The sequence below is a fragment of the Hyperolius riggenbachi genome, chromosome 3 (assembly GCF_040937935.1).
Source record: "Hyperolius riggenbachi isolate aHypRig1 chromosome 3, aHypRig1.pri, whole genome shotgun sequence".
Lineage (NCBI taxonomy): Eukaryota > Metazoa > Chordata > Amphibia > Anura > Hyperoliidae > Hyperolius > Hyperolius riggenbachi.
The window spans coordinates 111,232,200-111,259,967 of record NC_090648.1 but is presented as its reverse complement, the minus strand read 5'-3'; the positions used below and the strand labels follow the sequence as shown (position 1 = coordinate 111,259,967).

General features: G+C 42.8%; 1 protein-coding gene across 11 annotated transcripts in view; it reads right to left on the bottom strand.

Annotated features, from left to right (window-relative positions):
- Positions 1–27,768, bottom strand: part of CAMK2B (calcium/calmodulin dependent protein kinase II beta) — a 267,591-nt gene that overhangs the window by 64,131 nt on the left and 175,692 nt on the right. For all 11 annotated transcript variants that reach the window (XM_068274780.1, XM_068274781.1, XM_068274782.1 and 8 more), the window contains exons 6-8: positions 23,764–23,836; positions 19,739–19,841; positions 13,986–14,069 (exon numbers count right to left, since the gene is read on the bottom strand). In XM_068274780.1, the coding sequence (XP_068130881.1) occupies positions 13,986–14,069; positions 19,739–19,841; positions 23,764–23,836 (260 nt within the window). The remainder of the gene's footprint in view (positions 1–13,985; positions 14,070–19,738; positions 19,842–23,763; positions 23,837–27,768) is intronic.

The following is a 27,768-nucleotide window of genomic DNA, read 5'->3' as shown; positions in this document are numbered from 1 at the left end:
GCGCGATCGCGAATGTTCGCGCGAAACGATAAAGTTTTCGCGTGCAAACGCGAATTTTCACGCGAAAACGATATCGATTTCGCGGTAAAATTCGCGTTTGCGCGCGAAAACGTTATCGTTTCGCGTGAAAATTCGCGATCGCGCACAATGCGAAAATTCGCGCAAAAACGCCCGTGCTAATAGTTAGCACTCTTTTGTGAATCAAGCCCATTGTCTGTTGGCCTACTTACTGCACGGGGGTGGTAAACTTGGGGGTCAGTGATTGACCAATCAAAATTGTATGTGCGTATACATCTTTGATCTATGCCTATACTGATTGTAAATGATCTAAATAAAGGACAGGGGGCTCCATCCAATATTTCGATGGGCAGGCCCATTATCTGTAGCTTACACCGCTGCTAAGTTCATGTACATTTGGCCCCACCCATGGCCACGCCCACTCACCTCATGGCCACGCCCATTTTCCCCCACCTGGTGCCCACAGGTGCCCCCGATCTCCAAGGACCCTAGAAACGCCCCTGGCTCACAATCTAATCCCTACCATAGTCATATGTCTGTGTATGTATCATACAGTGTATGTATCATAGTCTAGGGCCAATTTAAGGGGAAGCCAATGAACTGATCTGTATTTTTTGTGATATGGGAGGAAACCGGAGAACCCAAAGAAAACCCAAGCAGGGGGAGGACATACATACTCCATGGCTGGGATTCAAACCAGGGACCAAGCCCTGCAAGAAGGAAGTTCTACTATCCACTACACCACCGTGGGATCATGTTACCTGAAGTGATTGGTTCAATGACGGAGCCGTGGTCCCGCCTGTGAGGACCATCAACTCTAGTTAGAACAGCAGGTGGCAGTGATTGGATAAATGTATTGCAGCTCCTCTGCATGATTGGCCATGCAGGGCTGGCTCAGGCTAAAGCAAGTCCTGTTGAGCCGGAGGAAAATCCCTGAATCAGCAGCTCCTCACAGAACTCCTGCAGTATCGTTCAGCTGATTGGTAAGTATGTCACCTTCTCCAAGGACACAGAGACCGAGGCGACACGGGGGGTGGAGGGCAAAGGCGGAGCCGATACATAAGAGACACGGGGGGAAATGGAAACGGACAGGTGACACAGGACACCGAGGAGATGCAGGTGGGCAGAGGAAACACAGGGGGACAGAGAAGCATTACGGGGGACAGAGGAGGACATGGAGGGCAAAAGAGGACACAGGAGGAGGACAGAAGAGACACGGGGACAGAAGAGACACAGGGGGACAGAGAAGAACAGTAGAGACACAGGGGAACAGAAGAAACACAGGGGGACAAAGGAGACAGAAGATGACAGAGAACGAGAGAGAAGACACAAGAAGACAGAGGACGACATGGAGCAAAGGAGGACACTGGGGAATAGAGGAGACACCGGAACAGAGGAGGACACAGGAGGGACAGAGAAGGACACAAGAGGTACAAGGGGGGGATAATTTAGGGGGATTGAGGGGAGAAGATGCACAAGACGCCCCTGCACCATGGACTCACCAGGTTTAGGTTTTTGTTTTTTTACCCCGATTTTTGTCCTTTAAACCTAGGTGCATCTTATAGTCAGGAGCTTCTTATGAACCGAAAAATTTGTCAGCTGCATGCTTGTTTCAGGCGTGTGATTCAGACACTACTTCAACCAAATGCATTAGCAGGACTGCCTGGCAACTAGTATTGTTTAAAAGGAAATAATTATGGCAGCCACCAAGTGCCTCTCAACACAGGTGTGCTGCAGTATAATATTTCAGATGTTTAACTTTGGTTTTTAAAGCAGGCAGTAGTGGATAGCTCGTCTGGTTAGAATCCCAGCCAGGGCACTATCTGCACAGAGTTTTTAAGTTCTCCCCGTGTCTGCGTGGGTTTCCTCCTGGCACTCCGGCTTCCTTCCACATCCCAAAAACATACAGATAAGTTAACTGACTTCCCCCTAAAAATTGGCCCTAGTCTACAATGGACATAAGACTATGGTAGGGATATTATTTATTTATTATTTATTTGTTGTATTTATAAAGCGCCAACATATTACGCAGCGCTGGACATTAATTTAGGTTACAGACAATATTTAGGGGTGACAAACAGCAATATGACAATACAGGAATACAAGAAAACCAGATCACACAGCACAGTATGAGTACAAGGTAATGCTTAGTCAGTCACTGGATGGGAGCATGGAGTTAGGCAAGTTAGGTTCACTCAAATGCATAGCATGGGTGCACAGTAATGGAGGTGCATGATCAGGTAGGACACAAAAGGAGTGAGGACCCTGCCCAAAGGCTTACAATCTAGAGGGAGAGGTAGGGACACGAGAGGTAGGGGACCAGAGTTCGGCTGTGGGTTTAGAGCAATTGTGAGGGGTGGTAGGCAAGAGTGAAAAGGTGAGTTTTGAGGGCCTTCTTGAAGGTGTTGAAGGAGGGGGCTGCCCTAATGGGTGGAGGTAGGGAGTTCCATAGTGTCGGAGCGGCTCTTGAGATAGGTTTGTGAGCCCCTCTGAGGGACAGTTAAGTGACAAGACTACACTCTGTACAGCGCTGCAGAAGATGTCGGTGCTATATAAATACTAAATAATATTAATTGTGTTTGTTTGAGCATTTTTTGAAGAAGAAGAAGGTCAAATTCATCCGTCTTCCCTCTCTTGTTCTTATTATAGAAAAGAAAATCAGATCAAGAGTTGAGAAGTTGCCAGAGCAACCAGTTAGCAAACAATCAGGATTCATCTTTCACGCTATGGAAAAACAAAACAAGTGTTTAAATGGTTGGTATGGGCAAAATCTGACCGTCGTTAATGGCCCTTTCTTATTGACGTTATAGATCAGCCACTCCAATAAATAATCTTATTAGAATGTATTAATGTTTACAACCTTGTTTCTACTTATAACTTGTACATGAGAGAAGCCGTATTTGCTGATTACCCATGAGAGTTCTGCTTCATAGTTTTGCGTTACTGCTCCTCTTATCTCATTAATTATGGATCAATTAAAATCGGCACCATTAATTGACAGTGGCGTAACAGCTATGCAGCTGGCATTCGGATCTTACATAACTGAGTGATTTTTTTTAAATGTGGAAGGTTATGTTTGGTGTATGGTATTGCATAGTCAAAATCCCTAGCAATGTTTTGACCGTTGGGATCTAATTTTTAGTTTTGGCAGTGGGTATTTGGCTATTACATGCTGGCATGTCCTGACAGTGTGTCACATGACGTCACTCTGGCCATGGAGACCCGACACTGGAAGCGGCAATTAGGTAAGTTAACCCTCTTCTTATCGCCCATTTTGAACTCTGTAGCGAGGGAGGGAGGAGAGGAATCTGGCCGTCCAGTGGCGGGCCATATTCACAGCGCACATGGGCTGGATACGGAACGCGGGCCGTAGTTTGCCCAGTGCTGGGTTAGGGTATAATGTTAAGCATTAGAAAGGGGTAAACATTAAGTAGGAAGATGAAAGTTGGATGGGAAAGATGGGAATATCTTTAAATGTTCCTACCTTTTCTGAAACTTAAAGAGGAACTCCAGTGAAAATAATCTAATAAAAAAAGTGCTGCATTTTTGCAATAATTGTGTATAAATGATTTAGTCAGTGTTTGTCCATTGTAAAAGCTTTCCTCTTCCTGATTTACATTCTGACATTTATCACATGGTGACATTTTTACTGCTGGCAGATGATGTCACTGGAAGTAGCTGCTGCTTGCTTTAAAGCAAACAGCTATTTCCCACAATGCAATGAGGTTCACAGACAGGAAACTGCCAGGACCATGGTCCTCACAGTTTCCTGTGGGAGGGGTTTCACCATAATATGAGCCATACAGAGCCCCCTGATGATCTGTTTGTGAAAAGGAAAATATTTCTCATGGGAAAGGGGGTATCAGCTACTGATTAGGATGAAGTTCAATTCTCGGTCACGGTTTCTCTTTAAAGGACATCTGAAGTAGGAGGTATATGGAGGCTGTCATATTTACTCCATCTTAAACGATGCACATTACCTGGCTGTCCTGCTGATCCTCTGCCTCCTTTCTTACTTTCCTTACTTTTAGCCATAGAACCTGAACAAATATGCAGCAGATCAGGTGTTTCTGAAATAACTACGGCAGCCTTCATATTGGCCTTGCTTCAGATGTCCTTCAAAGCAAATCTAAAGCACCCACCATGCAGCAATGTCAATAACTCAAGCTCAGCTAAACGTAAAACTGCAGCTGTTGATTTCGGAAAGCACAAATCTCTTTTAAGGTGGCCACACACCATACAATTTTTTAAATATCTGTTCAATTTAACAATTGCAATACATTTTTCTGTCTGATTGTAACATTTCACAAATATGACCAATGTACCACACACCTATGTTAAATTTTTCCTCAATTATGATAAAAATGATTGGAAACTTAGAAAATTGCTAGGGTGTGTATATTGATAAATTGACAATCCAACACACACCATACAATCTTTAGTAGAAATTGAAGATAAATATCTGGCATTCCAGAGCGATTTAAATCGGAAAAAAAACGGGAAATCCGATCGGATTTTTCAGTCGAATGAAAAAAAAAGCTTTCGATTTTTTCGAGAGATACGATCGTTTTTATTTGAATTACTGTAAAATCGGATAATTTTATTGTATCGTGTGTCGGAAGGGGAAGGGCTTATGTTTGAGGATTTAGAGGAGACTCTGCATTATTCCGATAGGGGTTTTAGAAGGGGTCTCTACCTAACCATGTTTGGATACCTAGAGGGGGCTATGCCTTTCTATCTATGCTTGGAGATTTAAGGGGACACTTTACTTAATTATGTTTGTGGATGTGGGGGGCTGCCTAATTATTTTGGGGGATCTCTGCCTAATTATGGATTGGGGGATACTGTGCATAGATATGATATGGGGGAAATCTGCCTATTTAGGTTTAGAGTACAACCTGCCTAATTATCAGAAATTCTGCCTAATTATGATCGAAGGGACAGACTAATTACCGGTATGTTGTTTTGTGGGATACTGACTAATTATGTTATTTGGGGGAGAGGAAACCCTGCCTTTTTTTTAAAGAGAATTTTTATTGAGTTTTAAACCAGAAAATACAAGAACACAAGGCTTAAACATAAGCCAAAATCAAACAAGATTAAACCCGCAGTAAGTTACAATCCGATATTACATCAAATCAATGTATTTCACGATCAGAGAAAACTTGAACGTATACAGCATTCTTCAGTATTGTACAGACATTGAGGAGTATCAGGCTCAAGGTAAATTGCTGCAATAGAGAGTACCATAAAAGAGACATGCATGTAAAGTGTTATTGCAGGGAGAATTCAAACCTCACACTGAGCGAGATCCTGTACAGAGATGGTAAAATCTAGGTTGGGAATCAGCGTATCTGAGGAGTCGACCCAGATTGACCAAATTTTATTGAATCTATTGGGCTGGTTACGAGATTGGTAGGTTAATTGATATAAGGGGAGAGCTAAATTTATTTGTTTCTTCCAGTCAGAGAGGTTAGGGACCGAGGTAGATTTCCATTGAAGAATGAGTGATTTTCTAGCATAGAATAACAGTATTCTAATTAGGTTTCCTTTCCATCGACTGCATGATACATCTTGTAAGATGCCCAACATACATATTTTAAATGAGAAGACATCTGGGAGACCCAATATATCCCTCAAAAAATGGGTGACAGACTTCCAATAATAGTTAACCTGGGGACAGAACCACACACAATGCAAGAAGTCAGCTTTTTCTTGACCACATTCGAAACAGCGGCCATTCTGAAGGGGCCCATTTTACTCAATTGAACGGGTGATAAGTACCACTTCAGGTTCATCAGCTTGTCATATGCTGTGATTGTTGTTTTATGATAATTAACCTCAAAATCCACCCAATCATCTTTGGTAATTTCTTCTACTATACATTCCCATCGCTTTCTTGTGGATATAACACGGTGAGTATAGTGTGTTGTTAACAAAAAGTTATAAAATCAGGAAATTTGTTTAGTTTTGTCTTTTTGAAGAAGTTGTTTTTCTAAGTGTGAAGGTGTTAAGTCTACATTGTGTAAGCTAATCTGTTTGTTCATAGCATGCCTAAGTTGAAAGTATCGAAATAAAGCATGCCTGGGCAGACCAAATTCCTTGCGTAAGGATGTAAAGTCCTTAAATTTACCATCCACAAATAATTGATGAAGGTATTTGATATTAAGTCGCTTCCAAAAGCAAGAGTCAGGAACTGACAGCAATTCTGGAAGATTTTTATTGTGCCAGATTGGGGAACTAAGGGAAATCGGGATTTTTGGTTCGCCCAGTAGCTTTCAAGTGGATCTATAGATTTTGATCGTGTTTTGTATGAGAACAGTACCCTTCCCCTCACCAGAAGTATCGAATCTGTAGATGGCTCCACATAAGGACTCATATGAGCCCGCTATATCTGCTTCTAAGGCCAGAGAGGAGTCTTTCCTGTATTCACTCAGCCAGTAGGTAATAGGTATAAGTTGTGCAGCAAGGTAGTAAAGGTAAAAGTTGGGAACCACAAGGCCTCCCAGTGAGGTGGGCATTTGTAGCGTCGCTAGAGAAATGCGAGGGACCGAGTTAGACCAAATGAATGAAGTAATGATAGAATCAATGCGTTTGAAAACTTGGCGAGGAATCCACATTGGAGCCATCTGCAGAATATATACAGTGGTGTGAAAAACTATTTGCCCCCTTCCTGATTTCTTATTCTTTTGCATGTTTGTCACACTTAAATGTTTCTGCTCATCAAAAACTGTTAACTAGTAGTATTAGTAGATAACATAACTGAACACAAAATGCAGTTTTAAATGATGGTTTTTATTATTTAGTGAGGAAAAAAAACTCAAAACCTACATGGCCCTGTGTGAAAAAGAAATTGCCCCCTGAACCTAATAACTGGTTGGGCCACCCTTAGCAGCAATAACTGCAATCAAGCATTTGCGATAACTTGCAACAAGTCTTTTACAGTGCTCTGGAGGAATTTTGGCCCACTCACCTTTGCAGAATTGTTGTAATTCAGCTTTATCTGAGGGTTTTCTAGCATGAACCGCCTTTTTAAAGGTCATGCCACAACATCTCAATAGGATTCAGGTCAGGACTTTGACTAGGCCACTCCAAAGTCTTCATTTTGTTTTTCTTCAGCCATTCAGAGGTGGATTTGCTGGTGTGTTTTGGGTCATTGTCCTGCTGCAGCACCCAAGATTGCTTCAGCTTGAGTTGACGAACAGATGGCCGGACATTCTCCTTCAGGATTTTTTGGTAGACAGTAGAATTCATGGTTCCATCTTTCACAGCAAGCCTTCCAGGTCCTGAAGCAGCAAAACAACCCCAGACCATCACACTACCACCACCATATTTTACTGTTGGTATGATGTTCTTTTGCTGAAATGCTATGTTACTTCTACGCCAGATGTAACGGGACACGCATCTTCCAAAAAGTTCAACTTTTGTCTTGTCGGTCCACAAGGTATTTTCCCAAAAGTCTTGGCAATCATTGAGATGTTTTTTAGCAAAATTGAGATGGGCCTTAATGTTCTTTTTGCTTAAAAGTGTTTTGCGCCTTGGATATCTGCCATGCAGGCCGTTTTTGCCCAGTCTCTTTCTTATGGTGGAGTCATGAACACGGACCTTAATTGAGGCAAGTGAGGCCTACAGTTTTTTAGATGTTGTCCTGGGGTCTTTTGTGGCTTCTCGGATGAGTTTTCTCTGCGCTCTTGGGGTAATTTTGGTCTGCCGGCCACTCCTGGGAAGGTTTATCACTGTTCAATGTTTTTGCCATTTGTGGATAATCGCTCTCACTGTGGTTCGCTGGAGTCCCAAAGCTTTAGAAATGGCTTTATAACCTTTACCAGACTGATAGATCTCAATTACATTACTTTTGTTCTCATTTGTTCCGAAATTTCTTTGGATCTTGGCATGATGTCTAGCTTTTGAGGTGCTTTTGGTCTACTTCTCTGTGTCAGATAGCTCCTATTTAAGTGATTTCTTGATTGAAACAGGTGTGGCAGTAATCAGGCTTGGGGGTGACTACAGAAATTGAACTCAGGTGTGATAAACCACAGTTAAGTTATTTTTTACCAAGGGGGGCAATCACTTTTTCACACAGGGCCATGTAGATTTGGAGTTTTTTTTCTCACTAAATAATAAAAACCATCATTTAAAACTGCATTTTGTGTTCAATTATGTTATCTTTGACTAATAGTTAACGGTTTTTGATGAGCAGAAACATTTAAGTGTGACAAACATGCAAAAGAATAAGAAATAAGGAAGGGGGCAAATAGTTTTTCACACCACTGTAAAAGTTTGGGGCAACTATCATTTTAATAATAGTAACTCTACCACAGAGATTAAGAGGGAGGTGGTCCACTTTTTTAGTTTATTTTCAATAGCGGAGAGGGCTGGTTGGAAGTTAAATTCAAGGAACTTCTCTGGGGAGCGTTGAATCCAGATACCTAGATACTTAAAATTATCCACAATTTGAGAGCGGGACGAGGTCAATTGGGCATCAAATACGTCTAGTGTAAATAATACAGATTTGGACCAATTAATAGAAACTCCAGATTGGGAGCTAAATTTATCAAAGATGTCTAAAACCAAGTTCAGTGATGGGCCCGGGTCTGCTAAATATATAAGCATGTCATCAGCATATAAGGATATACGCTCTTCTTTTCTATTAACTCTTAACCCCTGAATTGTTTGTGACAATCTAATGGATTGGGCTAAGGGTTCTACCGCAATGGCGAAAAGAAGAGGGGAAAGAGGGCAACCCTGTCTCATGCCCCTGGTAATATCAAAGCTTCACAATATCATTGAGTTGACTCTGAGTTTAGCTCGGAGAGAGCTGTAAAGTATACTAAACCAATTCCTGAAATTTGGGCCGAAGCCAAACCTTTCCAGGACCGCTAGGACATATGGCCATTCTATCGAGTCAAAGGCTTTATTAGCATCTAATGACAGGATCACTCTTGTGCCAATATTAGAATGTGGGTATTGAATATTTGATAATAGTCTTCTGATGTTTAGTCGCGTACTCCTCCCCGGTATAAAGCCAGTTTGATCAGGGTGGATGATGGAATCTATATGCCTATTAAGTCTGTTGGCCAGGAGTTTAGTAAGTACTTTTATGTCCGTATTTATTAATGAGATTGGCCGATAAGAATCACAAGAGAAGGGAGTTTTGCCTGGTTTGAGAATAAGAGTAATTAGGGCCTCGTGCATGGTATCAGGAAGAGATCCGGTGTAAAGAATACTTTGAAATAATTTGGTAAGATATGGGACAACCAATTATTTATTTTTCTTGTACCATTCTGCGGGTATGCCATCTGGGCCGGGTGTTTTATTATTGTTAAAGGAGGAAATAGCCAAAGTGATCTCGTCCCCAGTAATTGGAGCTTCAAGGTCTAAGTTAGCCTCATCAGTTAATAATGGCAGGTCCAGATCCCCAAGAAGTTCCTCAAGTCCAAAATTACATGTCCTAACCTTAGTGGAATAAAGTTCAGCGTAGAAATCATGGAATACTCTAGCGATTTCTATAAAGGGTGGTATGGGCGGTCCCTGATGAATCTAGGATTCGCGGGATAGCCAATGAATTATTATTGTATTTGAGGAGGTATATTAACAATTTACTGCACTTATTTACAAATTCAAAGCTTCTTTGTAGATGTATTAGGTCTCCACGTTTGGTCCTATTCATCAAAGTTACCTCTAGTTTTCTACAAGCCAACTCCCATCTAGTGTAGTTATCTCGAGTAGGATGTTGTATTAAGTGTAGTTTCGCCACGTTTTATACATTGTTTGATGATTAATGAAGAAGTAGCATACGGTATATAATTGGATTGTAACAAGATAACGAATCCCAAACTCCCCCAGATCCCTTCCCAGCCCCTGTTTACAACTACAAAGGACCTTGTTCCCTAAACTAACACAGAAAAGTAGGGTGCGCATAACAAAGGACAGCCATTAGGCACGGCTCGAGAGGAACATTACATATCCATCAACGTGATTGGATAGGCTCATAACTTAAATGAGTTACACATTCAAATTCTACCTCAGGGAAGTTCTCCTCTGCAGTGTCAGAGAACAAGATATAAACTTTCAAGGAGACAATATCCGAATATAATTGTGATACTCGCCATCTGCTTAAAAATACCAGTGTCATAATGACTATATAGTCAGTCAATAGGTGGCGTTCTAAATACTATTAAGCAGCATGATGGGAGATTGATATTATTCATGGTAAATTGAGAATGAAAGCTGCAGAGGAGAAAGTCCCAACAATCTATGCATTACCACCCGAACAATGCAAAGTCAACGCTAATGTCATTATAGTCATGGCATATACTAATATAGGCACAAAAGGCAAGATGATCTTGTACATATCAAACACTGCAAATCGTGTGGATGACCTGTGAAATCAAAAGTTATTGAAACAAGTAGAATGCTGATGAGTTAGCAATGCCTATCTTGTAGCAAAGTAATGCACAGTATATGCCACAAAAAAAGTGTTTTGAGGAAACCCTGTCTAATTACATTTTTTTGTGGTTGTAACTTTGCTTCCCTTTGGGGAGGAAATGCTATGTAATTTTGTTTTTTTTGGAGGTGACACTATCTGTGTATGGTTTTAGGGGGACACATTGCTTATTGAGATATTTGGTGCACAATAATGTGTTCTGGGGTAACAGGCTGCCTAATTCTGGCTATATATGGCTGTATGTTTTATAACTAGGACCTTATTTTGTATTAAAAAGGGGGGGAGGGGGGTCATCCAGGCACACTGTTTTTGAGTTACACTGCTGCTAGGTTCATGTTCATTTTGCTCTGACCACGCCCACTTTTTGGCATAGCACGCTATGCACATTGCACGTTTTAACCTTCTTGGTGCCACAGATCTTTCAAGATCCTAGCAATGCCCCTGATGCCAGGACAGTTATAGTAAGAACATGTGTAGATCTAATGTCGCCTAAATGAAACAATAATTTATATTGTTGCTTTCTGGGTACTTGTCATTCGAAAAGAAACAGTGTACCCTCCTTTCCCATCAGGTTACTTGAAATTGAATAAATCGAACAACTTTATGTAGTACTAATCCTGCTATCCCGCTTTCAATGTTTCCTGGTTGTAAGCGTTAATAACGAGTGGTGTTCATCCCTGTCTGTCGGCTGTATGACTGATGTCTTCATTTGTATTCTCCGCCTGATACCTGATCAAAGGTCATAAACCCACTTTGGGAGGCATGACTAGTAGCAGGAAAGGAGCAAGGAGAAAAATGTACAGGGTCATTATACAACACATATAAAGATCGTGAAAGGACATCAGTGAGATCGTGTAATCTGCAGACCCAGACGAAAACCAAAACAAGAAATGAAGATTCCAGCAAATTCCTCATTAGGATTAGTACCATACTGTAGATACAAGTCTCATCATGCAGTACACCCTCTGAAATGAAACCGTTATGAATGTATATTCACTACAAGGAATATTCACTGCAATCCTTTTATTGTTGAATGACTTCTATCTGGAGTCCTGTGGTGTTGATGGTTGACCTATAAGAAAACAGCTAGTGTCTTCCATGATGTATTTCCCTTTATTAAGTCTGCAAGGCTCCTTCTTGTATATTTCCACTAGCCCCGAATTTGCAGCGTTTCCCTGCATGTGAGCCGGACGGGATAATGCTGCCTATTCAAACAACAGCTTGGCGTCTGAATCGCATGTCAGTCTGATTCCATGCTGCAGTTTGCCGCAGCACACGCCCAAATCCCAATAGCCATGCATTGCAAGGTTCGGAAATGGATGTGGCATCCAGTGGAAACTGGCCCTTAACTGGACATTGGCTGACCCGTCCTCCACAGAACAATGCTGTAGCAAAGCTGAGTGGCACACACTCGGTTCTATAAGACAGTATAGGAGAGTCAGACCTCGTACAGAGGCGTAACTGTAGGGGAGCAGCTCCTGTGACCGCAGGGGGCCAGAGCTGTAAGGGGCCTCCTATTACTAGCCTTACCTTCCTTTGATACAGTGGACCATCCTCCAGAACAGGTGTTTTTGTGGCTACACTTGTTATGGGTGTGAAGATAGTAATGGCCACACTTGTTTTATGACCCTTGTAAGATGGGCCCCGAGGCCATGAAAGTCACCAAGGGGAGGCAGTGGAAGGGTTGTAAACATTGGGAGGAAGGGGTTCTATCAAAGTTTAGGAGCACATGCAGGCTGGACTTAGCTCCACCCCTTGTGCTGCCAGGATGATTACAACTAGCCTGCGCAGGACAGCCAGGGCTGGAGAGAGAGGCTGTGGCTGTGTGTGTGTGACTGGGTCTTTAACAGTTTCTGTGTCTATATGAGTGTACGTGTGTGCATGTGCGTGTGTGTGTATATGTATGTATGTAAATATATATATATATATATATATATATATATATATACATATATATATATATATATACACACTTGGTGTCTCTGTCTCCCTTCCTCTCTGGGTGCCTGCTGTGTACATTGATCTCTATACCCCTTCTGCATAAACTAGTAAAAAATAAAGCAGACAGCTCAGAATGCATCACTTTACATTGCGGTCTGTATTAACACTCCACTTAACAACAGCTCAGGCCAGGTGATAACTCCTCACACACTTAACACTTGAATTCCTCTCTGTGAATTGACATCCTGTCTTTAACTTTCAAATCCTGCCATAATTTTAGGGATTGAAACCTTAACTTTAGAAATCTCTCCTTAACTTAAGGAGAGAATCCTTATTTTAAGGGTTGCCTGAGGTAAATTACTTAGTGAATACTACATGCTTTATCACCATGGGGATAACAGTAAAAACAGCACAGAATCGGTATTAAAGTCATTAGAAATCTATTAAAATAAATCAGCCAGATACATACCTAAGGAGAGGAAGGGCTCTGGGTCCTACAGAGCCTTCCCGCTCCTCTCTCAGTCCCCACGTTCCATCGCTGGCTCCCCGGTAGCAGTATTCAACCAATTTCGTCAAATACTGCTCTCTTCACTGCCAAAGGGAGGCTTTGGAAGTCTTTGGGAGCCCGAGAGCTCCCGAAGATGGGCCACTCCATACTGCACTCACGTGAGTGCCCTCTTTTAAGCTCTCGCACGTGAGCAGTATGGAGCTGCCTGTCTTCGGGAGGACTCGGCTCCAAAAGACTTCCGCTGCTCCTCGCGGAGGGTATTTCAAACAGAGGAGCTGCTGCTGCAACGAGGGGATCGGGAGAGGAGCAGGAAGGCTCTACTGGACCCAGAATTGTTTTATTGATTCCTATTGACTTTAAAGAGGAACTCCAGTGAACATTTTTACTGTTGGCAGGTGATGTAGCTGCTGCATGGTTTTTGGCAGTTGGAAACAGCTGTAAACAGCTATTTTCCACAATGCAGCAAGTTTCACAGACAGGAAACTGCCAAGAGTACGTACTTTTCTTGTTTCTTGAGGGATGGGTTTCGCCACAATTTTAGTCATACAGCGCCCCCTGATGGTCTGTTTGTGAAAAGGAATAGATTTCTCATATAAAAGGGGGTATCAGCTAGTTCAATTCTTGGTCGGAGTTTCTCTTTAAAGACAGAAGATGAGCTTAGTGAATTGTGGACATTATCTACTAATTTTAATGTCTATGCAATGTGGTATTTAATTGTTGTTATTAATGCTACAAATACTGTTTCTGTTTTCACCGTGAGTTGCAAAAAAAAATAAAAAAAATTCCGCTACGCATCATCGTTGCCTGGCGTCACTCATGCTGCTCATTTCCAGTAATGTATTTATCTCCTTTTTGATGTGTTTGTTATTTACAGCGTTCGTATCCGTAAAACTTTAGCCAAGCATGAACTGAGTGTGTACAGCGCAGGGCAGATCAGAATGACAAGCAGGAGAGCAGCCTTTTAATCAATTCTGGAAACACACATGTTGAATTCTAAGTGAGAAGGAGAGAGGGTTCCATATGGCGCTCAGTATTGTAATGCCACAGTCACAGCAACTTGTGTCTGCTTACCACATGCCCAGATATCCACCGGTTTTCCATATGCTTCTTTTCGGAGCACCTCTGGGGACAGGTACCCTGGGGTTCCAGCGAAACCTGGCACAGAGAGAACATAATGAGAGCCCTTCCGTACCTCCAGCTGCCAGCAGTTTATACAGAGAGCCGCGTGCCAGGGGATTGTTTCATGTACTCGCTTAGGAGAAATGGTGCGTGAAAGATGTTTTCTGTGCTCAGAATCGTATGCACTGCACTTGTTTTACCCGGTGAACTTTGAGGATGTTTGGAGGGAGATGCAATCTACGAATATCTGACAACTCATTCTAATTGGAGCAGTTACATTTTTGGGGAAATACACAGGCTTATTTAATAAGGCAACGCAAAGGCTGAAACTGATGGGAAAAGTCCACTCACCCATGGCAACCCATCAGATTTCAGCAGCCAGTTGCTATGGGTTGCTGCACATTGATCTTATTAGATAAGCCTGACAGACTTTTAATTTCCTTTTGGCCAAAGACAAGATGTAGTTACCCTTAGAGGACAACTGAAGTGAGCAGAATATGGAGGCTGCCATATTTATTTCCTTTTAAACAACACCAGGGCCATATGCAATTCTTTTTTTGCCCTGAGCGTTCTCCTAGGTGATATTTATAAACTTGTAAATAAAATGCCTTTTTAACCCCCAGCGAGCAAGAAAATGTTTAGAATAGTTTTGATAGTACTCGTTTACCTAATTTTTGGTACCTTTTCTATTGCTGAGTGCTGAAAAGTTAATATCATAAAAAATGAAAAATGATCTCCTAGGAGGAAACTCAGGTGAAAAAGTTGCATATGGGCCCAGTTGCCCGGCAGCCCTGCTGATCTATTTGGCTGCAGTTGTGTCTGGATAACACCAGAAACAAGCATGCAGCTAATCTTGTCATCCCTGACAATAATGTCAGAAACGCGTGATGTGCTGCATGCTTGTTCACAGTCAATGGCTAAAAGCATTTAGAGGCAGAGGTCTAGCAAGAGAGTCAGGCAACTGGTGTTGTTTAAAAGGAAAGAAAGATATGGCAGCCTCCATATCACTCTCGCTACAGTTGTCTTTCAAAGCCAAGCTGTTAAAACCAGTATATAACGGCAGAAACATTTACATTGTGGCCAACACCACAGCTCTGCTATTCCCAGTCACCAATTCTTTGCTTATGCTACTGGTTACCTATAAAATAGAGAATTCTCTTAAAGGACAACTGTAACGAGAGGTATATGGTGGCTGCCATTTTTATTTCCTTTTAAACAACACCAATTGCCTGGCAGCCCTGCTGGTCTATTTGGCTGCAGTAGTGTCTGAATCACATCAGAAACAAGTATGCAGCTAAACTTATCATACCTGACAATAAAGTCAGAAACACCTGATCTGCTGCATGGTTGTTCGGGGTCTAATGGCTAAAAGTATTAAAGGCAGAGGATCAGCAGAATAGCCAGGCAACTGGTATTGTTTAAAAGAAAATAAATATGGCATACAGTTGTGCTCATAAGATTACATGCCCTGGCAGAATGTATGATCTCTCCTAGGGCCTGTAGAGAGTATAGGGGCCTGGTGGATGCTAGCCCCCCACCAAATCTTACTAAATAAGCCAGGTGACCATCAGCGGTGGGCAAAAACTGATATCTTGCCTAGGGCCCCATTTCATCTCCGGTTGCATTTCCACTTGTGCGGTGCGAATCGCCGCGGTAAAAATTCGCATGCAGATGCGAATTGCGGGTCTATGTGAATTTTCATGCGAATTAGCATGGATGATGATGTATGCGAATTTAGCCATGGCAGTGCTGGTGTGCTTTTCCATTGTTTCTATGCGAATTCGCATGAAAATTCGCATACCCAAACCTCATGCCAATTTCCTATTAAATACATTGTATGCGAATCGCATAGCGGTATGCGATATGCGAATTCTGATGGCTCTGCCATGCGAATTTTTTTCTGCACAGAAAAACGCAAAGGAATCCTGACAAGTGGAAACAGTCCCATTCACTTGTATTGCTATGCGAATTTGCATGCGAAAAACGCATGCGAATTCGCGATAGTGGAAATGGGCCCTCAATCCTTTTCTAGCTCAGTGGCCAGCAGACGGGAGGCTGTGCTGCCCGACAAGCACACAGTTCAGCCATCCATGTTAGGCAGGGGTCGCACTTAAGTCTGCGAAAAAACAGCAGCGTGTTTCTGCGGACGACTCTGCATTCTTGGTCAACAGACAGCTGACTGTATGCATTGGGAAGCTTTATGTGCATATTCACATTGCAAAAAATGCACGTGATTTTAAGCAAGTGTGACCCCTGCCTAAAAGAGGCCTCATACAAGTATGCTGTCCAGCTGTGATTAATGAAGCCCCATTCACAAGCACTGGGTATGATATGCTAGGGATATAGAATAGGAGAGAATGGAGGGACACAAGTGATCCAGAAAACAAGGAGAGGGTTAATAGGAGGGGTCGGTTCTTAAAGGACAACTGTAGCGAGAGGCAGAGGCGTAACTAGAAATCACTGGGCCCCCTGCGAAACTTTGGATGCAGCCTGGGGTTGAGGCTGGAGGTAGACCAGCTCTGTACACAAGACCCTGCTGAACACTGAATAGGGGCTGTCTACAAATCTTTGTCTGCAAAACTTTGTAGTATTCCTTATCAGTGGCTGAGCAGATGCAGTTATTAGAGAAATTGTGCATAGAGTAGAAAGTTTTTTCTCTCCTTGCTCTTAGTTGTCAGTCTCTCTGGACGGGGCCCCCTGTGGCTTCTGGGCCCCCCTGCGGCTGCATCCCTTGCAGGGTCTATTGTTACGCCCCTGGCGAGAGGTATGTGGAGGCTGCCATATTTATTTCTTTTTAAATAATACCAATTGCAGCCCTGCTGATCTATTTGGTTGCAGCAGTGTCTGAATCCCACCAGAAACAAGCATGCAGCTAATCTAGTCAGATCTGACAATAATGCCAGAAACATCTGCTGCATGCTTGTTCAGGGTCTATGGCTAAAAGTATTTAACCTGGTACACACCATGCAATTTCCTGTCAGATAGACGGGTCAAATAGATAATTTCCGATAGGTCTGATCGTTTTTCTGATCGATTTGCATAGAAGTAATATGAAAATCGATCAGAAATCCAATCGGATCTGTTAGAAATGATCTATCGACCCATCTGTCTGATGGGAAATTGCATGGTGTGTACCAGGCATTAGAGGCAGAGGTCTAGCAAGAGAGCCAGGCAACTAGTATTTCTTAAAAATAAATAAATATGGCAGCCTTCATATACCTCTCGCTACAGTTGTTCTGTAGGCAGGGAACACACTTAGCAGAATCACATCCGTTTTTCACTTTGGTCTATGGGGAAAACACGTTGATGCTAAGCGTGTTCCCTGCCTTGCAGTAAACCTGGGATGAACAAATAGAAAAAAAATATTCATACCTGGGGCTTCCTCCAGCCTCCTTCAGGTTAATCGGTCCCTCGCATCCTCCTCCGCCCCCTCCGGTAGATGCCCCGTTGTCTTCACCAGTCAGGGCGTACTGCGCATGCGTGGCCCTCCGTGCACGCTCCATTGAGCTCCTGTAGCCAGGAGCATTCAGTGCCTGCCCAGTACTTCTGTGCAAGCACAGAACACTCTCAACCGCTAGAGCACTACAGGGGAGCGTGCAGCCAGGCAGCGTCTGCACTGACTGGCACCTACTGGTGAAGATAACAAGGCAACTACCGGAGGATCTAGGCGGCGCAGGAGGACAACGAGGGACCGATTAGCCTGAAGGAGGCTGGAGGAAGCCCCAGGTATGTATCATTTTTTTAATATTTGTTCAACTCAGGTACACTTTAAGTGACAAAACTTAGCAGAGACTCAGAACAGAGTGGGATTGATGAAAATATGTACCCCTGACATTGGCACAACCATAGTCATGTATACATTACAAAATGGCCTCTATGCAATTCACCTTTTCACCTGAGTTTTCTCCTAGGTGAGATTTTCACACCTTGTCATCAAATGACTTTTTATACCACCAGCAAGCAAGAAAATACTCAAAATCATTTTCATAGTACCTTTTCACCAACTTTTAGGTACTTTTCCAATTGTAAAATGCTTGAAACGTATTTTAAAAAGAATATGTTAATTATCTCCTAGGAGAAAACTCAGGTGAAAAAGGGAATTACATTTGGGCCAGTCTGTGTTGCTGTCATATTCTGGTAAGACTGGGGGAAAGGTGGTCTTGGAAATATTTTTGAAGTACTGGTAATAATTAAAAAAAGAAAACATGCAAGGTTTGCTGGATCATTTCTGGTCTTCGGTATTCTATACTCTTTGGGGTATTTTCACTACTCCCCAGTACTTAACGTATGCAAGAAGCGGGCTCAATTCAGATTACATAACCTCTCTGTGTAAAGGTGGCCATACATGGTACAATTTTTCATTTTTTTTTTCAATTAGATAATTTAGTTCGAATATAAAGATTTTCCCAGCATGTCTGATCAGATTTTTTTTTCGAAAAAACGGGATAATCGTTCAATTTCTTGATCGAAAAAAAAAACATATTTTCAACTTTTATTCAATTCGATCATTTAGATCGAGTAAAGGTGGCCACACACGATACAATAAAATGATCCGATTTTATAGCAATTCGATAAATAAGATCGGATTGCCAGAAAAATCGAAAGCTTTTTTTTAATTCGAGCAAGAAATCCGATCGGATTTCCCGTTTTTATCCAATAAAAGTTGATCAGGAGTGCTGGATTTTTCTGATCAATTTTTATGAAAATTGAATGGTGTGTGGTAGATTGCCAATTTATTAATATGTACACCAAAGCATTTTTCTTTCAGTCAGAGAAATTGATTGCAATTCTTGAATTGAACAGATATTTAAAAAATTGTATGGTGTGTGGCCACCTTTAAAGGGAAAATTGAACATTTTTATTGTATCGTGTATGGGCACCATAAAGGTGACCACACACCATACAATTTTTTAAATATCTGTTCAATTCAAGAATTGCAATACATTTTTCTGACTGATTGTAACATTTCAAAAATATGACCAATGTACCACACACATATGTTCAATTTTTCCCCAATTATGATAAAAATGATTGGAAACTCTGAGAAACTGGCTAGGGTGTGTTTATTGATAAATTGACAATCTAACGCACACGCCATACAAGCTTTAAAAAAAATCGAAGAAAAATTTCCATCATTCCGGATCGATACAAATCAGAAAAACAGGAAATCCTATCTGATTTTTCAGTCGATTGAAAAAACGGGAGATCCGATCACATTTATCAAATTGCCGTAAAATCGGATCATTTTACTGTATCATGTGTGGCCACCTTAAGGCTACATTCACAGCAGAGCACTGTATAGCGGCTTTCCGCATTGCAATGCGCCACAGTATAACGGGATGTGGCACCGTAAGGCATTGCATGCATACAGTGCATCACCACAAAAACTTGCACGTTAACAGTTACAGTATAATTTTCATGGATGTAGACTTCACTGTATACATCAAAATGTGCAGATAACGTGCAGCGCTGCTTTCCCATTGCATTGCGTTCCTGCAGTTCCAGGGAGCAAAACTCCCACTGGGAACCTAACCTAACTCTCGCTATATGTGCAACACGTTAAGTTTACTGGGGTTTGGTGAATACACCCCTTTGTAATGCCAGTGCAACTCCATTCTGCCGGTATTGTCAAGTAAATAAGAAATAAAACACACTTCTTGCTTTCTAGAAACATTGACAATTTCTCCCCAGATGCCCACACTTACCGAACCATGCTTGCTGCTCCCCTTGTACTTCTATGGCCAGACCAAAATCTGCTAGCTTGACAGCAGCTCCTTTGCATTTGCTGGCAAGGAGAAGGTTCTCTGGCTGTCGTTAACAGAGATGTGGTTAGACACAATGACAGATCATCACCATTCTGGATCGTCTTCAACTACATTCACCCAGGTGGATTAAGTTGCCCATTGTAAAGATGACCAGACTTACAATTGAATGAACGTGCTTGAGAAGTTATGAAGAACAGCATTAGGCTGATTTGGCTTCGCTGTAGATTTTCATAAAGGAAGGTCTGGTCACCTTACTTTAATCAAACGGCATGGTCTCCATCTCTTCTACCCGAACAGCGTGAGATTCACTGTAATCTTGTTTCAACAGTCTTTTATTATCATAATGAAAGTATCACAGCAGTGGTTGAGGCATATTGAATCTGGTGAATAGATTTATATTGGTCATGCTGTTATTTTGAAAGTTGTGGTTTTAACTGTATGTAACCCCCAGAAGTTCACTATTTTTAGGCCTAGAAAAATCCTAGATGAGAATTGCCGGAGGGGCAATTCTCATCTAGGATTTTTCTAGGCCTAAAAATAGTGAACTTCTGGGGGTTACAGGATATCCTGTATTGTCACACCACAGCCCCAGCAGGCCCATAAGTACTATTCCAGACTAGGGGGTTTATTCATCTAGAGCAGGGGTCTCCAAACATTTTCGGTCAAGGGCCGGGACAACATACTTCAGACTGCTGGGAGGCCGGAGTATAGATACAATAATGTAGAAAAATCTAACATTGAGCTTAGGTATTGTAGAAAGCACCATCTCTAAGTAATACATTTTGCGTGTGGGGGGCCGGTAAAAAAGCCACAGAGGGCCGCATTCCGCCCGCGGGCCTTAGTTTGAGGACCACTGATCTAGAGTTTAGTTTAACCATTTCAGGACCATAGGCTTGTGACCAGGCCATTTTTTTTTTTTTACAAATTAGGGCTCTGCAGCTTTAAGTGCTCGCTGCAGAGCCATACTACTTAGCACACAAGTGATTCCCGGCCCCTTTTCTGCTCACCAACAGAGCTTTCTGTTGGTGGTCTCTGTTCCCTGCTGGCATGTTTGTTTATTTATTTATTTGTTTGTGTGTTTTCATTACATTTTATTATTTTTTCTTTATTTTTTTAACCCCTCCCTCACCCAACAGCCAATGACAGCAAACGGCTCTCATAGGCAACAGCCGATTGTCCCCAGTACAGCGCTGCCGTAGATCGCAGCGCTGTACAATGTAAGTAGACGGCGGTTTCACTATCTAACAGTCTCCTAGCGCTGCTGGTAGACTGATGACAGAGCGGCGCTCTGTCACTCAAGTGGAAATGCACACGCATCAGCGTTAGGCGGTCGGGAGGGGGTTAAGGAGGAACTTTAACCCAAGATTGAACTTCATCCCAATCAGTTGCTGATACTCCCTTTCCCACGTGAAATCTTTATCTTTTCTTGAATAGATTATCAGGGACATTTGTATGGCTGATATTGTGGTGAAACCCCTCCCACAGTGTGATGTCAGGGCTGTGGCCCTGACAGTTTACTGTCTGTGAACCCGTTGCATCATGGGTAATGCAAGCAAGCAGTCTCTCCCTTTGTGCTTATTGTTATTTTCACTATAGTTCCTCTTTAAGGCATGTTTGAACTCAATTTTTTTAGGTGCACATTTATTTCACCATTCCACACTATGGGCTTGATTCACAAAGCTGTGCTAATTCATAGCACGGCCGCGCTATGCTTCGCGCACGGTTTAGTGTGCATAAAACTTTACACACGCTATAACAAACGTTTGCGCATGTTCATGCGGCACAATGTGCTCAAAAGTACACGTTGTGCAGCGTGAACGTCCGCAAACGCTTGTTACAGGGTGCGTAATGTTTTATGCAAAGCATAGCGCGGCTGTGCTGTGAATTAGCACGGCTTTGTGAATCAAGCCCTATCCGTCTAAATTTTGTGCATAAATTAAAACCTATGCATAAAATCAGGCATACATAGAAAAACATTTAGGGCTAATTTCCACTATCGCGAATTCGCATGCAAATTCGCATAGCAATACAAGTGAATGGGACTGTTTCCACTTGTCAGGATTCCTTTGCGTTTTTCTGTGCAGAAAAAATTCGCATGGCAGAGCCATCAGAATTCGCATATCGCATACCTCTATGCGAATCGCATACAATGTATTTAATAGGAAATTCACATGAGGTTTGGGTATGCGAATTTTCATGCGAATAGAAAAGCACACCAGCACTGCCATAGTTAAATTCGCATACCTCGTCATCCATGGGAATTCGCACCGCACAAGTGGAAATGCAGCCTTAAGCAGGATCCAGCAAAATTTTCTCAAACAAACTTAAAGCCTCATACACACGGTACAATTTTCCATCAGATTGACTGGTGATCTGATAAGAACTTGCATCGTGTGTAGACATCCAAATTGCTCCTGATCGATAATGCGATTGACTTTGCATTGATAACTCCCCAAAATCATTGCATTATCCGATCGGACCGGTCAGAAATTATTTGTTCGATCCGTCGATCTGACGGAAAATTGTTCCGTGTGTACCCAGCTATAGACTGCAGGAATTAAGTTTTAACTGATACTGCACTGCCACACCATGATTTTATCACTGCTCAGATATTTTGGGCCTGATTCACAAAGTGGTGCTAACTCTTACCACGGACGTTTTTGCGTAAATTTTCGCATTGCGCACGATCGCGAATTTTCACGTTTTTGCGTAAAATCAATATCGTTTTCGTGCAAAAATTCGAGTTTGCGCGCAAAAACGTTATCGTTTTACGCGAAAATTCACGTTCGCGCGCAATGCGAAGATTCGTGCGAAAACGGCCGTGCTAAGAGTTAGCACCACTTTGTGAATCAGGCCCTTTGTGTTCTAGAAGATGTGCGGCTATTTGATCAAGATAAAGTGACAGTTCCAGATATCTTCAATAAAGACACCATAGATGGAACAATAGACCTAAAGATAGAGGATTGAAGAACTCTAATTTTGTATAATTAAACCAATCATTTCTCGTTGAAAACTGCTGAAGACTGCTGTGTTACACCCTGTAGCTATGTCTACCAATGCACTGTAAAGAAAACTGCAGGTCACAAGATCTGATGATTCACAAAAACAGCACAAACAGCTCAGTTTCCACTGTCCAGATCTATGATAGGCTTGTTTTGCATCCCTGCAGTTTCTCTTTGGCCTCGCTATACCTTTTCTTATTAGCCATCAAGGTTTTGGTGTTGTACTCTAGTTTAGTGGTCAGTGTTCTCTCCAGGCTCTTTTAGGCAGGTGCTCCATCTGGATAATTTTGGTGAGCACCCAGCTTTCATTGGCTCACCTCCTCATCCTCCTCCTATGCTGAAAGCAGAGTTGCGCAGAGAAGCGCTGGTCCTGCATTCTGCCGTTGCACCCCACCCGGCTACTTTTTCATGCCACCCGGCTGGAAAAAAGTTCTGGGGAGAACGCTAGTGGTTAATACGGTCTTCTATCCAAAGTCTCAGAGGACTGCCTCTGATTGGTGCCTCTATAATACTTCAGCGACAAGCTGGTGAGGCAGATGATGCTGGACAGGTAGTTTTAGAGAGATGGAGAGCATACTGTTGCTGAGCAAGGGGGGTTCTGAAGGGATGTAGAACTCTGGGAAAATGGAGGTGTGAATACAGATTATTCACTGAACCATGGAGTACACATAAGTGTCTATGTACATATCTTGGGCAGTAAATCACAAAACAATAACATCATATAAAGATCATCCCCCTCAACATGCCATGCATCCCCATATTAGGCAGCTTTCCCAGCCCAGATTGTCACATGCTAGGATAACAACAACTGTTCCACCATCCACAAAGAAAGCCAGAGACACTCGCCACCAGCATGCAGGGGACCAACTCAGGGTAGGCTTGCACAGGGTGGAGAGATGGGGGATGTCCAGCCTGACATGCACATGATAAAAAGGGTGATTGTGGCTGGGATACAAAACTCACCTTGAGGTCCCTGTGGACAACCCCCATTTGGTGGCAGTGGAGGACTGCTTCAAGAATCTGCTGGATGCAATGACTGCGTGCAAACAGCATGGGGGGCGTTAGTAAGATCTATGTGCTCCCTGTGAGCTAATGGAGGAGGGGAGGGGTGGAGAAAAGGGAAGGGATGTCTGCCAACCAAAATCAACCATTGCATAAGAAAGGACCTAAAATCCTGCTGTTCAGGCAAAGGTGTGCATAATCTCTACAGTTCAATCCCATTCACCATTTCACAGCTTCTTTTGCACTCCAAGCAATATTTTATTTATGTCAGGCACACTGTTTTGTTTTTATTGTGTTCTTTTTAGCACACTATCTATAGTAACAGTTACTGCCTATGAACTCTGTAAGTGGAAATTGTAAAATAAAATAAAAAATAAGTTGGTGAAATCTTAAAGCAATAACAAAAATAATTGAAGAAAGTTCTGAGTAAGAATACTACTACGTATTCAAATCAGTTTATGAAAGCACCTGTTAAACCTTGGTTATGGCTATTCTATAGGCAAAATGTCAGGCTAGAATATAAGGGTAGAGTGTTGGCTACTGGATAACCAGAAGCATGTGTCAGGTATTGATGCTATGGGAGTAATTCTGCTAAAGAGGACAAAAGGTGAATATTACTTAGTAAGGGAAGTCAGGGCTAAGCATGAGGAAGCAAATCATACTACTCAGGGAGGCTAAGTGTTAGGAAAGTTATGATTCGCCATAAGTATGGGGGGGGGGGATAACACATGTACCATTTGTGTTGCCCTACAGGGAATAGACACTGTAAAGACATGTCATTCTGTTATAGCACACTACGTTGGGGACGATGCTGTGGCTCAGGAAGGAATAGCTTCTGGTGGCCGGGATAAGGAGAGTGACAATGTGCTTGGGGGTTACAGGCCATTAAAGATGTGGCGTGCTTGATTTTTACACCCATTAGGAGTGCACCTGTACACATGCCGGATTTGTGTCTGAGTGGTTTGGGCGTTTAGAAAGGGATTATTTTAGGCTGGTAGGTTAGGACTAGGCATATGCAGCAGGATTGTGCATTGCAGGAAACCAAGGTGGTAAGTAGAATAACCCACCCAAAACAGCATAGATTACACATTTGAGTATCAGGAAAAGTATTTTTCTAGCTTTCCCAATATTAGCTTTCCCTGCCCTAAATTGACCTCATAATGCTTTCATACATTGCTGCCATTTGTTGGCCAGCTCGATAGACAGGGGTGTGTACAGGATGGAGTCTGGAGAAGAAATATGTTGTAAGGTATCCAAACCTTGCTTGTCCAGTGGATCGGATTACCCAAACACTGGGTATCATTCTTATTCAGAACTTTCTGCTGTAAAAATAAGCCTTTCTACGATATAAAGGACTATATCTGAAAATGTATCGGGTCTGACAGGTAATAGTCATTCTGACTTGTTTCTAAAGACTCATCACTCTCTGTTTAGAGATTACCTTTGTATTGTCTAAAATCTACATTATTAATAAAACTATTTAAAAAGTATTTTATTATTAGTATGGATCAAACTGTGCTGCCATATTTTTGGGAAGTGGGTGGAAACCAGAGCTCTTGGAGTTAAAGCGGACCTGAACTTAGAACTTCCTCTAAAAAGATAAGCAATAGCATAATGATCTTTAAAGAAAAAAACATTTCTTTGTTGCAGCTGATACAAATCCTGCAGTGTGTCTACTTCCTGCTTTCATGGAAGCAGACATAGGGTTAACAGCCCGTGTTTACAAACTAGCTGATCTGCCGAGGCAGGCAACCGAGAGATCAAATTACAGTTGTGATTAGTCACAGATGAGGGGGAATTAGACAGGTAAAACTCTCTAAATACATACAGGGTGCATTCCTCTATGTTTTCCTTCTGTCCTGTGTAAGAGTTCAGGTACACCTTAACCCCCACAAACCCACAGAGAACATACAGACTTCATGGCGATAACTTCCTGTCTCTGATCAATGAATCACTAAGCAGAAAGGATGACAGCACCGAGTCTACAACTTTAAAAACAAGTCAGCAAGGGTAACATCTGTGTTTCCATCCTATTATATTTCGGTGTTGCTAGGAATTTAGATACTCTTGATGAGACACAGGGACTGGTTTATGAAACTTGGATAAGCACTCAAAAGGGGTGGGGCTATCCCCTGTGGCAACCAATCAGGTTTCAGATTTCAAATAAAGCAGTCCGATTGGCAGCTAGGGACAGGGCTTTACATAAGGCTTTATGCATTTGATGTATCAGAAGCTCTGAGCTGCAGGCTCCCGCCTCATGCTCAATGCATGCGGCACAAATCATGTCATAAAATCAGTCAGTTTGGGCACACAGCCCGTTGGCTAAATCCGGCTCCGCCATAGATCACAACATAAATTTGCAGCTATGGTGCGTAGGGTGATTAAACTGGGCAACGGAGTTTGGTTGAACTCTGCATATCAGCACAATTATTATTAAGAATAAATTTACTCTAGACCTTGCTGAAAGTTCACATAGACTTTTATGTTACCGTTCAAAGTACAGCTGTTCTGTGCGCTATAACACATTCCAGAGCAATTTATAACATGACGCACGAGTTTTTCCGGCTGGCTCTATTGTGTTGTTGGCCACCGACGTCTGAGCTCTAACGCAACACAACACACATGGGGCTTGATTCACTAACTGGCGCTAAGTGTTAGCGCCGGACTGAAAAGTCACTTAGTGCCCGAAAAGTAGTTTTGCGCGCACTAATAGTCGCGCAAAGCTACATGGCGCTGAAAACGTCGCACCGCGCACGAACCGCGTTGCACCAATAATGTAGCGCGGTGAGCCGATAATGTTGCATGCGGTGTGACGAAAATGGGGCATCTAGTGCCCCTTTAACGTTGCAACAGTGCGCCCTAAAGGTCGCATCGTCGGCCGCAATGGTGCGCCGTTAAACGGCCACCATATGCCCCGTTTTCGGCGCACCGCATGCAACGTTATCGTCGCACCGCGCACTTTGCGTGCAGCGCGGTGCGCCGATAATGGTGTGCTGTGCGCAATGTGTGGCTGCAAACAACCTAACACCCTGGTTTGGACCCACAAAGTGTTAAGGCTCACTAACCGACTTAGCGCCGGTTAGTGAATCAGGCTCATGGTGTGCGTTGGGAAAGCATGCACGAAATCGTGTTAGTGCATGCGTTGTGTAGTGTGAATGAGTCCTTAAAGTGAACCTGAGCCAAAGCTTGGGTCAAAAAGCAAAGCTCTGGAACCTATAGAGACTTCCCAGGCCCTTCTCACTTCTGTTGCCGCTTGCTGGGACCCACCTTAACATCGGGTCGCGCTCCTCTTCTGGCACAAGGCCGGCCGTGCTGCACCCGCACAAGCACATCTGCGCCTGCGCATTAGCCTGGAGCTCCGGCTTACTACGCAGGTGCGGTTGTACTTATGCAGGTGCAGAACTGCTGCGCTTGTGCTTGAAGAGGAGCAGATTTCAGAAGCCCTTGTCAGAGATCATTGAGGTGTTCGTGAGTGGTAACCGGGGACCAGAGGACGCCGTGCGAAGCCTCTGCTGGATCCAGAGGTTTCCCTCTTCTTAGGTAAGTATTTCTTTTTTGACCCCAGCTTTGGCTCTGGTACACTTTAAGGGGTCGATTCACTATAACAAATAGCGTGCCTTATCCGAGTTAACATGCCTTATCCGAGTTAGCATACCTTATCAGAGTTAGCACACCTTATCAGAGTTAGCATAGGTTATCCGAGTTAACATGCCTTATCAGAGTAGCATAGCGAGCGCTACAAACTTATGCCTGCTAATTGGCAATGACGAGAGCTCCACTCATCCTGCCCTAAACCCCTGCGGGTCCAATCACTTTAATGGATATTATCCCCGCACTTTGATTGGCCCAATAGGCTGCCTGTCAAGTTTCCTGTCAAGTGACAGGCAGCCTATTGGGCCAATCAAAGTGCGGGGATAAGCTTCCACTTATTGTAAAAAAGCCTTTACTTATGTGTGTACCGCCAAG